The 12,750-nt window shown below is 39.9% G+C and overlaps 1 protein-coding gene across 4 annotated transcripts in view; it reads right to left on the bottom strand.

The window, feature by feature from the left end:
• The window catches only part of LOC111428300 (methyl-CpG-binding domain protein 5/6 homolog sba-like), a 34,864-nt gene that overhangs the window by 4,471 nt on the left and 17,643 nt on the right, over nucleotides 1-12,750 (bottom strand). For all 4 annotated transcript variants that reach the window (XM_023063762.2, XM_023063761.2, XM_023063764.2 and 1 more), the window contains 4 exons: nucleotides 11,159-11,297; nucleotides 3,789-3,934; nucleotides 2,693-3,734; nucleotides 33-2,638 (listed from right to left, as the gene is read on the bottom strand). In XM_023063762.2, the coding sequence (XP_022919530.2) occupies nucleotides 33-2,638; nucleotides 2,693-3,734; nucleotides 3,789-3,934; nucleotides 11,159-11,297 (3,933 nt within the window). The remainder of the gene's footprint in view (nucleotides 1-32; nucleotides 2,639-2,692; nucleotides 3,735-3,788; nucleotides 3,935-11,158; nucleotides 11,298-12,750) is intronic.

Here is a 12,750-nt window from a genome sequence, read left to right on the forward strand (position 1 = left end):
ATAAGTTTAAGATTTGAGTTAATAAATCTCACCATTGAACAATTTTGATGTCTATTTTGTTGTAAAGTAACAATATCTCCACAAGATCCCGAAGAATTTGAGGGTGCCGGAGATAAACCATCATCTGTACTTCCAGTATGTGTTGTGGTATCTGCCGTTGGTGGACTTTGCCCACCGGAAGCCATTGGACTATGAGTAGTTGTATCTGGTGGGCTACTAGCTGTTGTAGTTACAGAATGAAGATTTTGGTTAACCGCTGTTTGTGTTGAAACGCTTTGCCGATAATTTATTGAATTTTGCGGACTTTGTCTTTGGAATAACAACGTTTGAACTGGTTGTTGTTTATCGTTGGTAATAATAAAGTTTTGATGATCAACGTTTAATGTTGTGCGTAAATTTTGTTGTTGGTTATTAGAATTGGTCGGTTGAAAATTTTGTAATTGTTGATTATTTGAGACCATTGTTGTTTGTTGTTGGACGATCGTGGTGTTTTGTTGTACAAAAGTAGTATTCTGATTTGACGAAGAAACAGCTATGTTAGCCGCAGGTGTACACGGAACCATTAAAGTTTGTCCCATTTGACCGCATTGAATAAATTCTTGTTGTCCTTGTTGAATGTTATTAGTTGCTGGTCGAATTTGAGGAGCTGTGTTAAATGTAACCTGTTGATTGGCAACCAAAGGACTTAATTGTCCGCTAAATTGGCCGTTTACAACAAATTGTCCTCCATTCGGTGATAAGAACTGAGCCGCTCCAGGACTATGTTGTTGTTGTATAATTTTTCCTTGTGAAGTACTCGGTGTTCTTATAACCATACCTGCGGGTAAAATACTCTGCCCTCCATTAAAAACATTACTATTTTGTACGGGAGTCAAAACATTCTGTCCGTTAACGTTCTGCAATTGAAGTTGCATCCCGATATTTGAAGTATCTTGTAATATCGTTGCTGTTCCGTCCGCATTCATTACCATCCCGCCCAAATTCGGCACGATAAATTGTTGAATAGTGGGAAAGTTCTGAACCATCCCACCATTCAATAAATTGACGGGTTGCAACAGGTTGATTTGTTGTGGTTGCGAGTTGGTAATTAACTGTTGCGTGCCAATTCCATTTCCATTCATAACAATTTGCGGAGGACCGCCAGCTTTTCCAGGAACGATTGTAAGCGCTTGCATGACTGGTGTAGTATTCTGTGGACTATGCGCCATTTGTATTTGCTGAGGAAAGCTCTGCGGCGACACGACCATTCCTTGATTTTGTTGGGCGGCCGCGATATGCAACATTGATGCGACCGTTTGCGAAGGAATTTTCCGTTTCTTCCCTTTTCGTTTAGTTTCGGGTGATAATAACGCCGGTCCGCTGGGAATCACATTTCCGGTTAGTAACTGCGGTATTTGAACGGCGTTTTGCCCCACCGTCATACCATCCATGGTCATTGTTACTCCCGGTTGTAAAACAAACGGTCCCGGAAGCGCATTCACCAAGACCGTTTGTTGACCTAATACTTGTTGGGCTACCGCTGGAATCACTTGAGTTACAGCGGCTGTTACATTAGTCACCATGGGTGATACGGAAATAGGAGGCATTGAAGTAACAACTTTAGGAGGTGGGGGGGCCATCACTCCAGGTTGGTTCGTATTCGCCATAATAAGTTGCCCGCCTGAAGAAACTAAAATTTGACTTCCCGCGGGGAAAGTTTGTGGTGGCTTTGGTTGTTGTTGGTGTTGTTGTTGTCCAGAATGAGGTACTTGAATACTACTCACTACACTCTGCACCATCTCTAACGGTGATTTAGTGGTCATTGTTGGTAAAGTACCCGAAATTATTGTGGAAGGAGTATTGATTGATACGGTTGCAGTATTAGCTTTTCCTGCAAGAACTGACGTGATGGTGTTACTACCAACCGTTCTCCCGCTGGCCATCGTCGTCACAACCATTTTTGGTAGTTGTAAATCGTAATAATTCTCGACCATTTTTTGCGTCGCTTCTCTTTGTTGATTGTGAGTTCCAAAAACAAACTGATGCTGAACCATACCCTCTCTACTCCCTCCTGGCGTCGGCGTATGCGGACTCGGAGATCCATCTTGAGGTGATACGTTACTTGTACTTACCGTACCACCTTGAATAGGTCTCGAATCCGGTGATCGTTCGCTATTATAAGTCGACGAAGAAGTAACTGGATCATCATTCGTACCCGAACTGCTTGGAGTACCCGGTTGACTATCTGGTCTATTTTGTATTATTTTAATGCCATGTTGTTGCTGAATACCATATTGTTGATGTTGATCGTACGTTGATCGTCCATCAGTGCTACAACCACAATCACTGCTATCAGCCATTTCTTGAGGTAAAACAGCGATTGTTGGAGATTGATTATAAGCACTTTGTTGTTGTTGTTGCTGTTGTTGTAATTGACCACCACCGGAAGGAATGTTTTGTGGCTTTATAATGTGAATCACATTACTATTTTGGTTCTGTCGAAAATTGGTGGGTTTGGGCTGTTGCGTTGATGATATCGATGGTGGCATATTACTCGGTAAAGGCACTCCACTGGGCTGGTTCATTGGTGACATACTATGAGGTGATGGTGTCTGAGTTGGTTGAACAGGACTGTTACAACTAAACGTTGGATTTGCACCTATTAAAATTAAATTAATTAAATTTAATAATTATTAATGATGTTAATTTATACCTGTTTGTCTATTAATAGTGTTATTCAATAACGCAGTTTGCTGAGCTAAATAAGCACTAGGATCTTCCATAAAAGATGGACTAGAGTTCCCTTGTTGCTGCAACTGTCCAACCATCCTTCCATGATCATTTTGTTGTAATTGCCTCACATCAATATTAGTACACGGGTGTTCTATGATTCTTCCATTTTGTTGGTCAACAATACACGGTCGTTTTTTCACGATTTTATTGACTTTACTAATTTTTTTTCTATTGACATCATCCTGCCAAACATTTGGTGGCGGAGTATGTTGATGCAAAGGTGGTACTCTTTGATCTTGAAGATGATGATGAAGTTGATGATGGTGATGATTTTGATTAATAATCGATGGAGGTTGTTGAGGAACTTGCAAACGATTTTGCCACACTTTAGGTTGTTGTTGTTGTTGATGGTGCATCGTTCCGCAATTCGTATAATTACTTTGAGGTTGAAAAGGAGGTCTTGTCCCTAAAACTGGATATTGTTGTTGTTGCTGTTGATGTTGTTGTGGCGAAGATTGATAATATTGTTGAGGTATAGATCGATTAGATGATATGCTAATAGGAACCATTTGAATTCCAGGCCTGCCCGGACCGCTTGGTTCACTTGGCTGACCATTAATATATATCCTCTGTTGTGGAGACCCCTGCTGAACGACAACATTGTTCTGTAGCATTTGACTAACTTGCCCTGGTGGCACGCTGCCCTGAATGCTTATCACTTGCCCATTTGGGGCGACGAACTGTTGCTGATGTATATGGACGTTCGGGTTGCTATTTTGTGGATGAGATTGCATGGAATGCTGTTGTTGTTGCTGATTTGATATGTTTTGCGGTTGTCGTACCATAATTTGCTCACTAAGAACCACCGGTGAGTCGCTCATTACCCTGTTAATTTGCCCATCTTGGTTCTCGTGATTTTGGTACCGCAAAAACTGCTGGTTATCCGGTTGGTAAGTGTGTTGGAGGCGTGGTTGTTGGGGTTGTTGTGGATGGTTCATATTCACCGGAGATTGCGGCCATAACTAAAATAAACTCTACATTAATAAAAATGTTTTAAATAATTAAAGAAATATTACCTGAGGTTGGATTTGATTTTGAATTTCTTTTGGATACTGTTGCTGCACTAATCCCATTTTTTCTCTTTGGGCTAGAATTTGAGAAACCGATACTCCAGAATAAGGTCCCCCAATTTTCCGTTTTTTCTTTTTAACTGCATTAAAATCTGAAATTAAAATGAAAAAAGACCGTAAATAAATTGTGTCGCCATCAATCATTGCTCGTTTCATATTTTAATTTCGACCTTCAGTGGACTTGCCACCCAACAAAAGAAACAAATAAATGAGTTTTTTATTCACTCCATTCAAGTAGGAGCATAGTGTGCACATACATCAACTCCCACGCTATTATTATAATTCTGTAGGTATTATTTGATAGTTTCGTGGTCCAAATAGTTCTTAGATCGCGTGAGCACGTTTAAGTTGAATGACAAGCCGTTGTATATTTAGAGAAAGCGTCGCGTTGTCGTTCTAATAACGGCATTTGAAAGGCTGTCAATTGAGACTGTCGTTAATAAAACATAAGAGAAATTGCTTCTTAACTGTGCCTTAACTCTATTCGGTGTTCTATGCCGCAGCACAAGCGGTGATCGTCAGCTGTTACGGGTAACGGTCATAAAATGAGTTACGTGCAGGATTTCTCTTTGGTTAACATCTATTTATTATCGTTAAAACTGTTTGGCACGTTTTCCCCTCATTGAAAATAGCACAAGTTAAACCACGTAGCAAGGCCAACATTAACAACTTAATGTAGTCCCCATTCTACGACGACGCGCAAACTTTGCGTTCACAGCAGGGAGTAAAGGAAGATAGGAATCAACCGCAGTGCTTAATTAAGATGTAAATAGGACCGGACGTCCGCCAGCCTAAAAATAAGATCGGAATCGAAAAGAGTCAGTCGGTTGCGCGATCCCTTATCGCTCACTTTTACCCAGACGCAATTATGGTCACCTGTTCTTTAACCATCCCCCTTTTACACCTATTTTACAGGGGTTTGTAGACGGAGTGCATTCGTCGGAGTGTAGATTTTCCTAGTTTCCACGTTCGTGCGATTCCTATGCAAATTGTTTTAGGTGGCGCGTTGGTAACGGGCCTGTTCGAGTTTACAAAAGGCTCGAATGAACGAACGGCGAACAGGCGAGAGTCAGATAAACGTTATTATACGTTTCTGCCGTTGCGCTGCGCCTCGATAAGGCCTCGGAATGGAATTAATAATTACGGTAATTACAGACGGGGCCGAAACGACGACTCGACTTCTCTCTTTGAATTTACCTCAACAACTCGCCCCTCTTTGTAAGGTTGTTACTTCAAATTTATTACTTAAATTATATTTAAAGAGAGTTTGATTTGTTGTCTAACTCGCAATTTCTTTTTCTTCTATAATTGGTTATTTTCTTTTTAAACGGCGTCGATTGCTCGCGGGTAAACGATATAATCGTGTCGGCTCGTTGGTAAAAGCGCAAAATAGGCGTGCATAATCCTCCCGTACAGACACGCCGAGGCGAACGTGAACGTTGTTGCATAGAAATTAGCTGCCGGCGAAATTCGCTTTGATACGGTTCACCAGGAGTCCCCGCGCGCGGGAGTCTCGATCGTTTCGACGATAACCGGCCCCGCTCCAACAGGATTAACCGTTCGAACGAACGAATAAATGAACGGAACGAAAGATGCAAGCTAGCGAAACGTTTTAACTATTTATTTAGAGAGATTAATTTAAAATATTTACACGACGGGGACGCCTCCGTTGCGCAAACAGAACGCGACATCTACATACTACGTATTCAAACACGGTGCGGCGGCTATCGCCCCAACGCGATACTAATCTCGCAGTTACCGCCGGTGATGTATTTCTTCAATTAGCCGTGTTATAGCCGACGGCACGCACGGCCAATGCAACAACGCAGGACCGTATCCGGCCGGCATTGATGACCGTTTTTATCGCACCGGTTTTATGCACTCGACGTAATGCCTCGATAAATTCGAAACGCTATCTATGTTTGACCATCGTCATTTCGCGTTAAAACTCGACTCTAACGTTAGTTATTGTTAATTCTGATTAAACATAATGTATATTTATAATTTATCTTATAACTAAAGAACCATACAATGGTTTGTATAAATGTCCCACGAGGAAAACCCTGAGATACCTACAATGATGGTTTTGCAAAGAAGTTTCTAAAGTTCTTTCCTCGCGTAGTTGCAAGTCTCCTTTGATTCCTCTCTTTGTTAAGCTTACGAGACAACGGACAGTAAAACACAACTTGTAATAAGAACTTTTTGAGGAAAGTCCTGTACTATTTAATATGACCAGAATAAGTTGAGGGATGCCCAAGGACCCCACGGAAATTTAGTGTGCTCACAAATCCTTCATAAATAACTTTCCCGGGTTGACTACCAGCGTTGAGGAATCAGAGTTGAAAGTCTACCATCATGCTAAAATAAAGATTTCATTGCCATATCGCTCTTCATGGTGCTTGATAATGTGCCACACATTTTAATGCTTCGTATCTTGACTCCATTAGTTACCGTTTCGAAGTTGTTTCCTTAATTACTTTCTATTATTAGCATTTGAAGACCAAGGTTTTATAATCGATGAAGGATTAAACCAATTATTTGTTTTTAGAGTTGCAAGTTCATCTATATCAAAAAAAGTCATATGATATTGTATCTATGATTGTTGTAACTAAGCAGTATGTAGTACAGTTAGTATCAAGGATCTTTGTGAAGAGATCCAATTAGTTTGAAAATAGGTCGAGAGTATTATTTCCGTGAATTGGGTCGCGTCAGCAAAACACGCGGATTTTTGCCGATTGCGCAGGCGAGGTGGTATCGAGTCAGCTCTACTACATTGAACCAGTTTTTGCCCTACGGGTCTCTCTATAATTAGTACGCTTGGCGACGGGAGTCGTTTCTCGTCGCGTTATCGATTTTGCTTTCCTGGCATACGAAAAACGCGAACGATTTCCCACGAACGCCGCTTCGGTCAAGAAACAAACGACGAGTTGTAGGTACTACTTGGTCTTTGGTTTTTTTACAACATCACGTCAACTCGACCGAACGCCATTAACCGCGGCCGCGTAACTTTATTATGACATGTTTACGATCGTCGAAACAAAGAGGCCGCTGCTCGGCGCGCATGTTTTATGCAAGGCCGGATTCGCGCACGGTAATCGACGTGCGAACGACGGCCGATTCTGAACGAGCCCTTCTTCTTTGTCGCAAAAAAAATGAGAGAGATAGAGAAAGAAACGCGGACGAGCCAGATATAGATATAGCATAAAATATTGGTGAGAACAATACGCGGCGCAATAAAATTTTACGAGCCCCTTAGTAGCCGGCAGAGGGAAGGAGGAGGGCGACACTGTCGTTACGAGCCAGTTTTCTCGTATCGCCGGCCGAAGATCTTCCTTCGACTTGGCCCAGTCGTTACTTTTTATTTACCCCGTCGAATTCTATTAAATTTCGACGGTAATCGTAAAACACCCGGCCGAATTAATGAACCGCCGCCTTTCGGCTACTGCAAACAACCAAGAATGAGCCACGAATCGAACGAAAAATACTCGCACGCTTTCTTTTAAAAAGGATAAACGACCCGATCTGATTTCACGATATTATATCGGCTATCGAATTGCACAAAAGCGAAACTGCGGCTTTCACTTGCAGCGCAATAATCCAATTATGGTCGTTGAATAACGGGGCAATTGTAAATGCTGCTGCAACAGGCGTTACATAAATAACCGAAAATTGGATAATGACACGCCGACGTTCATTGTTTGTCTGTTACGTGTATGTATGTGTGTGTGTGTGTGTATCGGTCGATTTTTCCACAATAATTCGCATGTAAATAATTTATAGTTGCGCAATTCAGCAGTCTGCTAATGTAAATTACTCGTAATCGATCATCAAACAAACAAACATCAATTAACAGCGATGATATAACATGTAACCACGTTACCACAACTACATTAACACCTATATATATTTATTTTATTTAAATCGTTTTCAATTTCAAATAAACGTAACAATATCACGTGAAGAGATGTTTTTGATTTGGCAGGAAAAGCGATTCAAGCAAGAAAAACATCCCTCGGTTCTCTTTCGCATCGACTATATTCACTTTGATGTTTTCGAAGAGCTCGCTCCCTCAAGAGGTTCTCGACGGTTCCACACGGAACGAGATCGACTTTTTACGGTGCTTTATTATTTGCCCGGATCCCAGATTTTAATTTGCATTTATCCCCGGGGGAAAACATGTCCTGAAGGCGACGAATGCGCGCAAACAGGTACCGCGGAGTAGTGTCTCTTTCTCTTTGGCTGGCAGGAGATCACGGCAGCAAATTTATTCCTCGTTGAATTATTCATTGGGTGCCGGCGCGGACAGATGAATGCTGCCTCCTGAGGGCATCCGATCGAGAATTGTTTAAATATCCAAAGATCGAGTTCATCTTTTTGATGCACACTGACTCAATAAAATCACTCTACACATTTAATTTTAGAATTTCAACAAAAAAATACATAAAGATATATCCCTTTAAATATTAAAAATTTTGTTCTGGCCAACACTAGCCGAAATCGTGGAAGAAAGAAAATTAATGAAGGAGGTTGTCAAAAAGGATGCCAAAATCCAAAACAACATTAAAGCCAATTTGTTTCATTTCCAAACAAAGCACTTAAGATACGGAACTTTAAAATAAGACTTCCTAAGTATAATACTCAGTATAATATCACAGTCTTTCAGTTCTAGTTTTAGTTCAATAAAAACATCAATGGAAATATATTTTAATATATTGCATTTTAATTGAAATTCACTGTATGTGGAAATGCAGAGAAGATGGGCCCCTTTTAATTGCAAGAGATACATCCATAAAAAAGTTTTATGGAGACTATTTTAAGACAGTATAATAACAGATCTTTCTCACTTGCTAAATAGTAACAATTTTTACTATTTAAGTCACCCCCTAAATAATGGAGTGAGTAATAAAACATGACACATGCAATAATTTACACCTGTCGGAAGTGGTATTACTCATTCGCGTTACAAAAGGGGTGACTTAACGCCCCCTAAACTAAGATCTTTTGTTTCCTACAACGTCATTGTTTGTAGCTACGACCGTATTCGGAAGATTTTAATTGCAATCACACAATAATTGGAACATTAAACAAGATTATGATGTCTATTAATAATAATAAATAAATAATATTAAGATGAATAAAAAATGAGATAATAACTAATTAGCATTACCTCGATTTAATTATGTCGGTTCTCGTGTCAAAGGGAGACAGCAGCTGAAAAGGTATGGTGAAACGAAAGGGGAGGAAAACAACCGGTTCGTTAAATTTTGGGACAGCTGCCTCGTTTTCTTAATAATGCGACGCGGCGCCGGTAAAAACGACAATCGCGCGCGAGAACAATGGGGAGGGCTCTCCCTATATCGTCACGGACTAAAGCTTCGCCGCCACGCCACTGGTCGCTTTGTTTTTTAACTCTCCTTAAAAAAATAAGTCTAATTCAACGAGTTTAGCACGTCAATTTCTTCGTCTCTGAGAGAATTTCTAATTAAATCCGGTCAAAGGAAATTACATCATTTGCTGCGTGGAACAAAACCGAGACGGTCGTTTACTGGAAAATATCTAATTAAGAATCCGATTATTGATTCGACGGGAGAAGGAGAAGTTTGGACCACGAGCGCGTTTTCTAATCCCAATTAATTTTCAACGAAACACGATTGGATGTTTTCTCTTCGAGTTTACGACCCGTTCGTTTAAGATTGAATGCGTTTCATCGGTAATTAGAAAGTTTCGACGGTTTATTGACCTTTCTTTCAATCGCGTGCGCCTTTTTACAACGTATTTCTCATTTTTATTAATATGTAACTATATAAAATATTACTATATCAAATTATCATCGATCAAGATTGATGTTGCACTGTGTGGACATAATAATAGCGCCGTTTTGAATCTCATTTACAAAGGGCACACCCATCGCCGAACTGGTTGATTACTTATACATACGTCAAGCTTGAAAAGCGTTAATGTCCACAACGGGACACTTTAACCCGTCATTGTTTGCGTTAACGCCGCGTGAGGTCTTGTCAAAGAGGGTTCATTATGTTAAATTTTTAAATTAAAAATACCCTGCTCTTTCTATTTTGGTCTTCTTATCTGAATATCTCGTTTGAATTCTTGTTCGGATTGGATGATGTTGATGATGATCGGTATCGTGGCAATGACACCGAAGGAGAGAACGAACGTTGCGCAATCCGAAGAAGGGAGAATAGGAGGAGAGCTCGTGAATTTGTGTAAGGATACACAGATCTCGCGCGTTTGTGCTCTGAACGCGGGCCGTGCGCGCAGGGGTCAACGGTGAACGACCGTGGAATCTGAGGTGCGCCGGAGACTCTTTCTCTTTCTCTGTTCCACCCGTTCAAAAGAGGAATAAAAAGAACAAGTTATCTCGGACATCTTCCTGGTTTTAAAGCGATCTCTTATGGCGAGAGCTCGCGCGCATTGTTGTAACTTTACGACTACTATCGGTTTCAATTTGGTTATAAAAACTTTTATTTACTGCTTCCGTTTCAATAAAACGAGGTTAAAAATTTAAAGGGCCTTGAATGCAGCCTCCTTGAAGGCCTTCTTTGGTGCGTTCAAAGAAACAATGCGGGCGTTTCACGGTCCGGTAACTGCGAAACAAATTTTTCGATCCTTATCCCGGACTTGTACGACGCTTTGTTTGTAAATCTCTTTATGCAAACCCTTAACGATCTTTATATACGACCATAACTGTTAAATTTAATATCGGGTGACGAATCGATTTAATAAATTTCAATATGTTTGTGTTATTCCCGGCGCATCCACCAATAAAAACTCGTAAAATTCTCGTTGTTTAGCTTCGCCAACATGATTGACATCCCCCTCCAAAACGTTTTACCATTATTAAAGCCCAGAAAAGCAATAAGCGTCAAAAACCGTATACCAAGCGTATTAATTTAAATGTATTTCACGGCGTCGGCGTTCGCCCCGAGTCGCGGTAAATCCACCCTGCTACTCTACACGGCCACTTTATCGTTTCCCTCGCCTCCCGCAGGTATAAATCAATCGCCCCGTGGAGCCGGATTTATAAGCTCTTGCGGGGGGGCCAGGCGGCGTTTATTCCAGAGGATAAATTAACTTTCACACGGACGGAACCGTGCCCGTATTTATGTCCTACTTATTCACGAAGCGTAGTAGCAGGAGGGTTTTGCTGAATAACGAGAATCATCGGGGATCAACCTCCCCCCATTTAATTCTTCTAAATTTATAACTCGAATAAAATTAAACCTAAAACATTTATAAAATCACTTAACGAATAATTAACGTATAAGTTATAAATTATTTCAAGTGTATTTAATTACCTTTAGGAAGCTTGCCAGGGTCGGGCGATTTACACCCGAGGGAAGAAGCCATAGACGGTAATTTCCTCTTGTGGTTGCACAATTTGGTTAGGTCGCCCTGGTTCGTATCCGGTGACAGGGTCCATGGTTTGCCGGGAACCTGAAATCAAATAACGTGAGCTATAATAAGGATTCACCCTCGAAGGTATACGTGAGGTATGAAAGCTCGGGAACGCGATCTCAATTATTAAACCTATGTGAGCCAGTTTCCGAGCTACTACTCAAATCATCACCACGTGTATTTGCCTAGTTAAATTTGTTATCAATCAAAAATAATTAACTTGAACATATATGTTCAATTCAGAGTATCCCTTCTTTGCCACTGTTAATGATTAGATTATGTTGTTAAAATAGTATTTTTATTGATGTATTTTAAAGAACAGATGAACACGATCGAGTCGATAAATGGTTGAGTTCCATTTGCTTCGACCTTCGACCCACAATCTCAAACGGTAAACGGTCGTTACAAGTTATAACCGCAAATTCCATCGCATCAACAACGAATTTCACACCGTTTCTCTCGACACTTTATAACCGTACTCAAAGAGGTGACATAAACCACTTTTTTCAACTGAAATAAATAAGTGGAAAAAAATATACGGTGATGGATAAAAGTAAGATATAATATAATAATCATACATAAGAAGATAATAAAAAATTAGTATAACAGTGTGATTAGAGATACTTATTCACAAAAAAAAACAAAAAACAAATCGCTCAATAGCTACATAATAAAAATTCAGCAAACAATGCAAAAACTAACACGACAAAAGTACATACAGTATGCGCCAAAACATACAGTACTGGAAAAATATTTTATTATTGTTATTATTTCGTTGTTATATTATGGATGATAGGTACTTTAAATGTTGAAAATGTATTTCTAATCACACTGTAATACTAATTTTCTGTTATCTTATTACGTTGCACAAAAACCTCAATTCAATGATGTAGGTAGATTTTTGTTCGCCACTGTATATAAAAAGAGCAAGGTGTCACCAATGACAGGTAAATGATCTGGGTTTAAAAAGAAATCATAATTTATTATGATTTTATCGTGTCGTTTCAAGGTTAAGTTATTCAAATAAAGCGAGTTACATAACGGGTAAATATTAAAAATAACTTTTAACGCAGTATCAAATGGTCAATTTGGATTCCGTGAGTAAAACATAAACATTCCCAGCACGACAAATACGCGCACGGCACGAATTACGTCCTAGTCGGGCTGCGATCGATTGCAAAACAACCGGGCTAATCAGATAAAATACGCCGATTACACACGGCTACAAATTCGATTAGCATATTCCAACATGGACATTTACATAAATGAATCCTTAACGAGCTCTAACTCTCTCACTTAGTTCTTAACTCTTTCTCGCTTTGTTTTCTTTAACAAAACTGTTTGTTAAATTTAATGACGTTTCGGGAAATCCATCAAATCTGTCTCCGAGAATGTCAGTGGAACATTAATTTATTTAAAATGAACACAGTGCATTATATTAATTCTGCTCTAACAAATACGGTTAGCCTCGTATATGATATCGTTGTGGGAG

Source organism: Onthophagus taurus, chromosome 10 (assembly GCF_036711975.1).
Source record: "Onthophagus taurus isolate NC chromosome 10, IU_Otau_3.0, whole genome shotgun sequence".
NCBI lineage: Eukaryota > Metazoa > Arthropoda > Insecta > Coleoptera > Scarabaeidae > Onthophagus > Onthophagus taurus.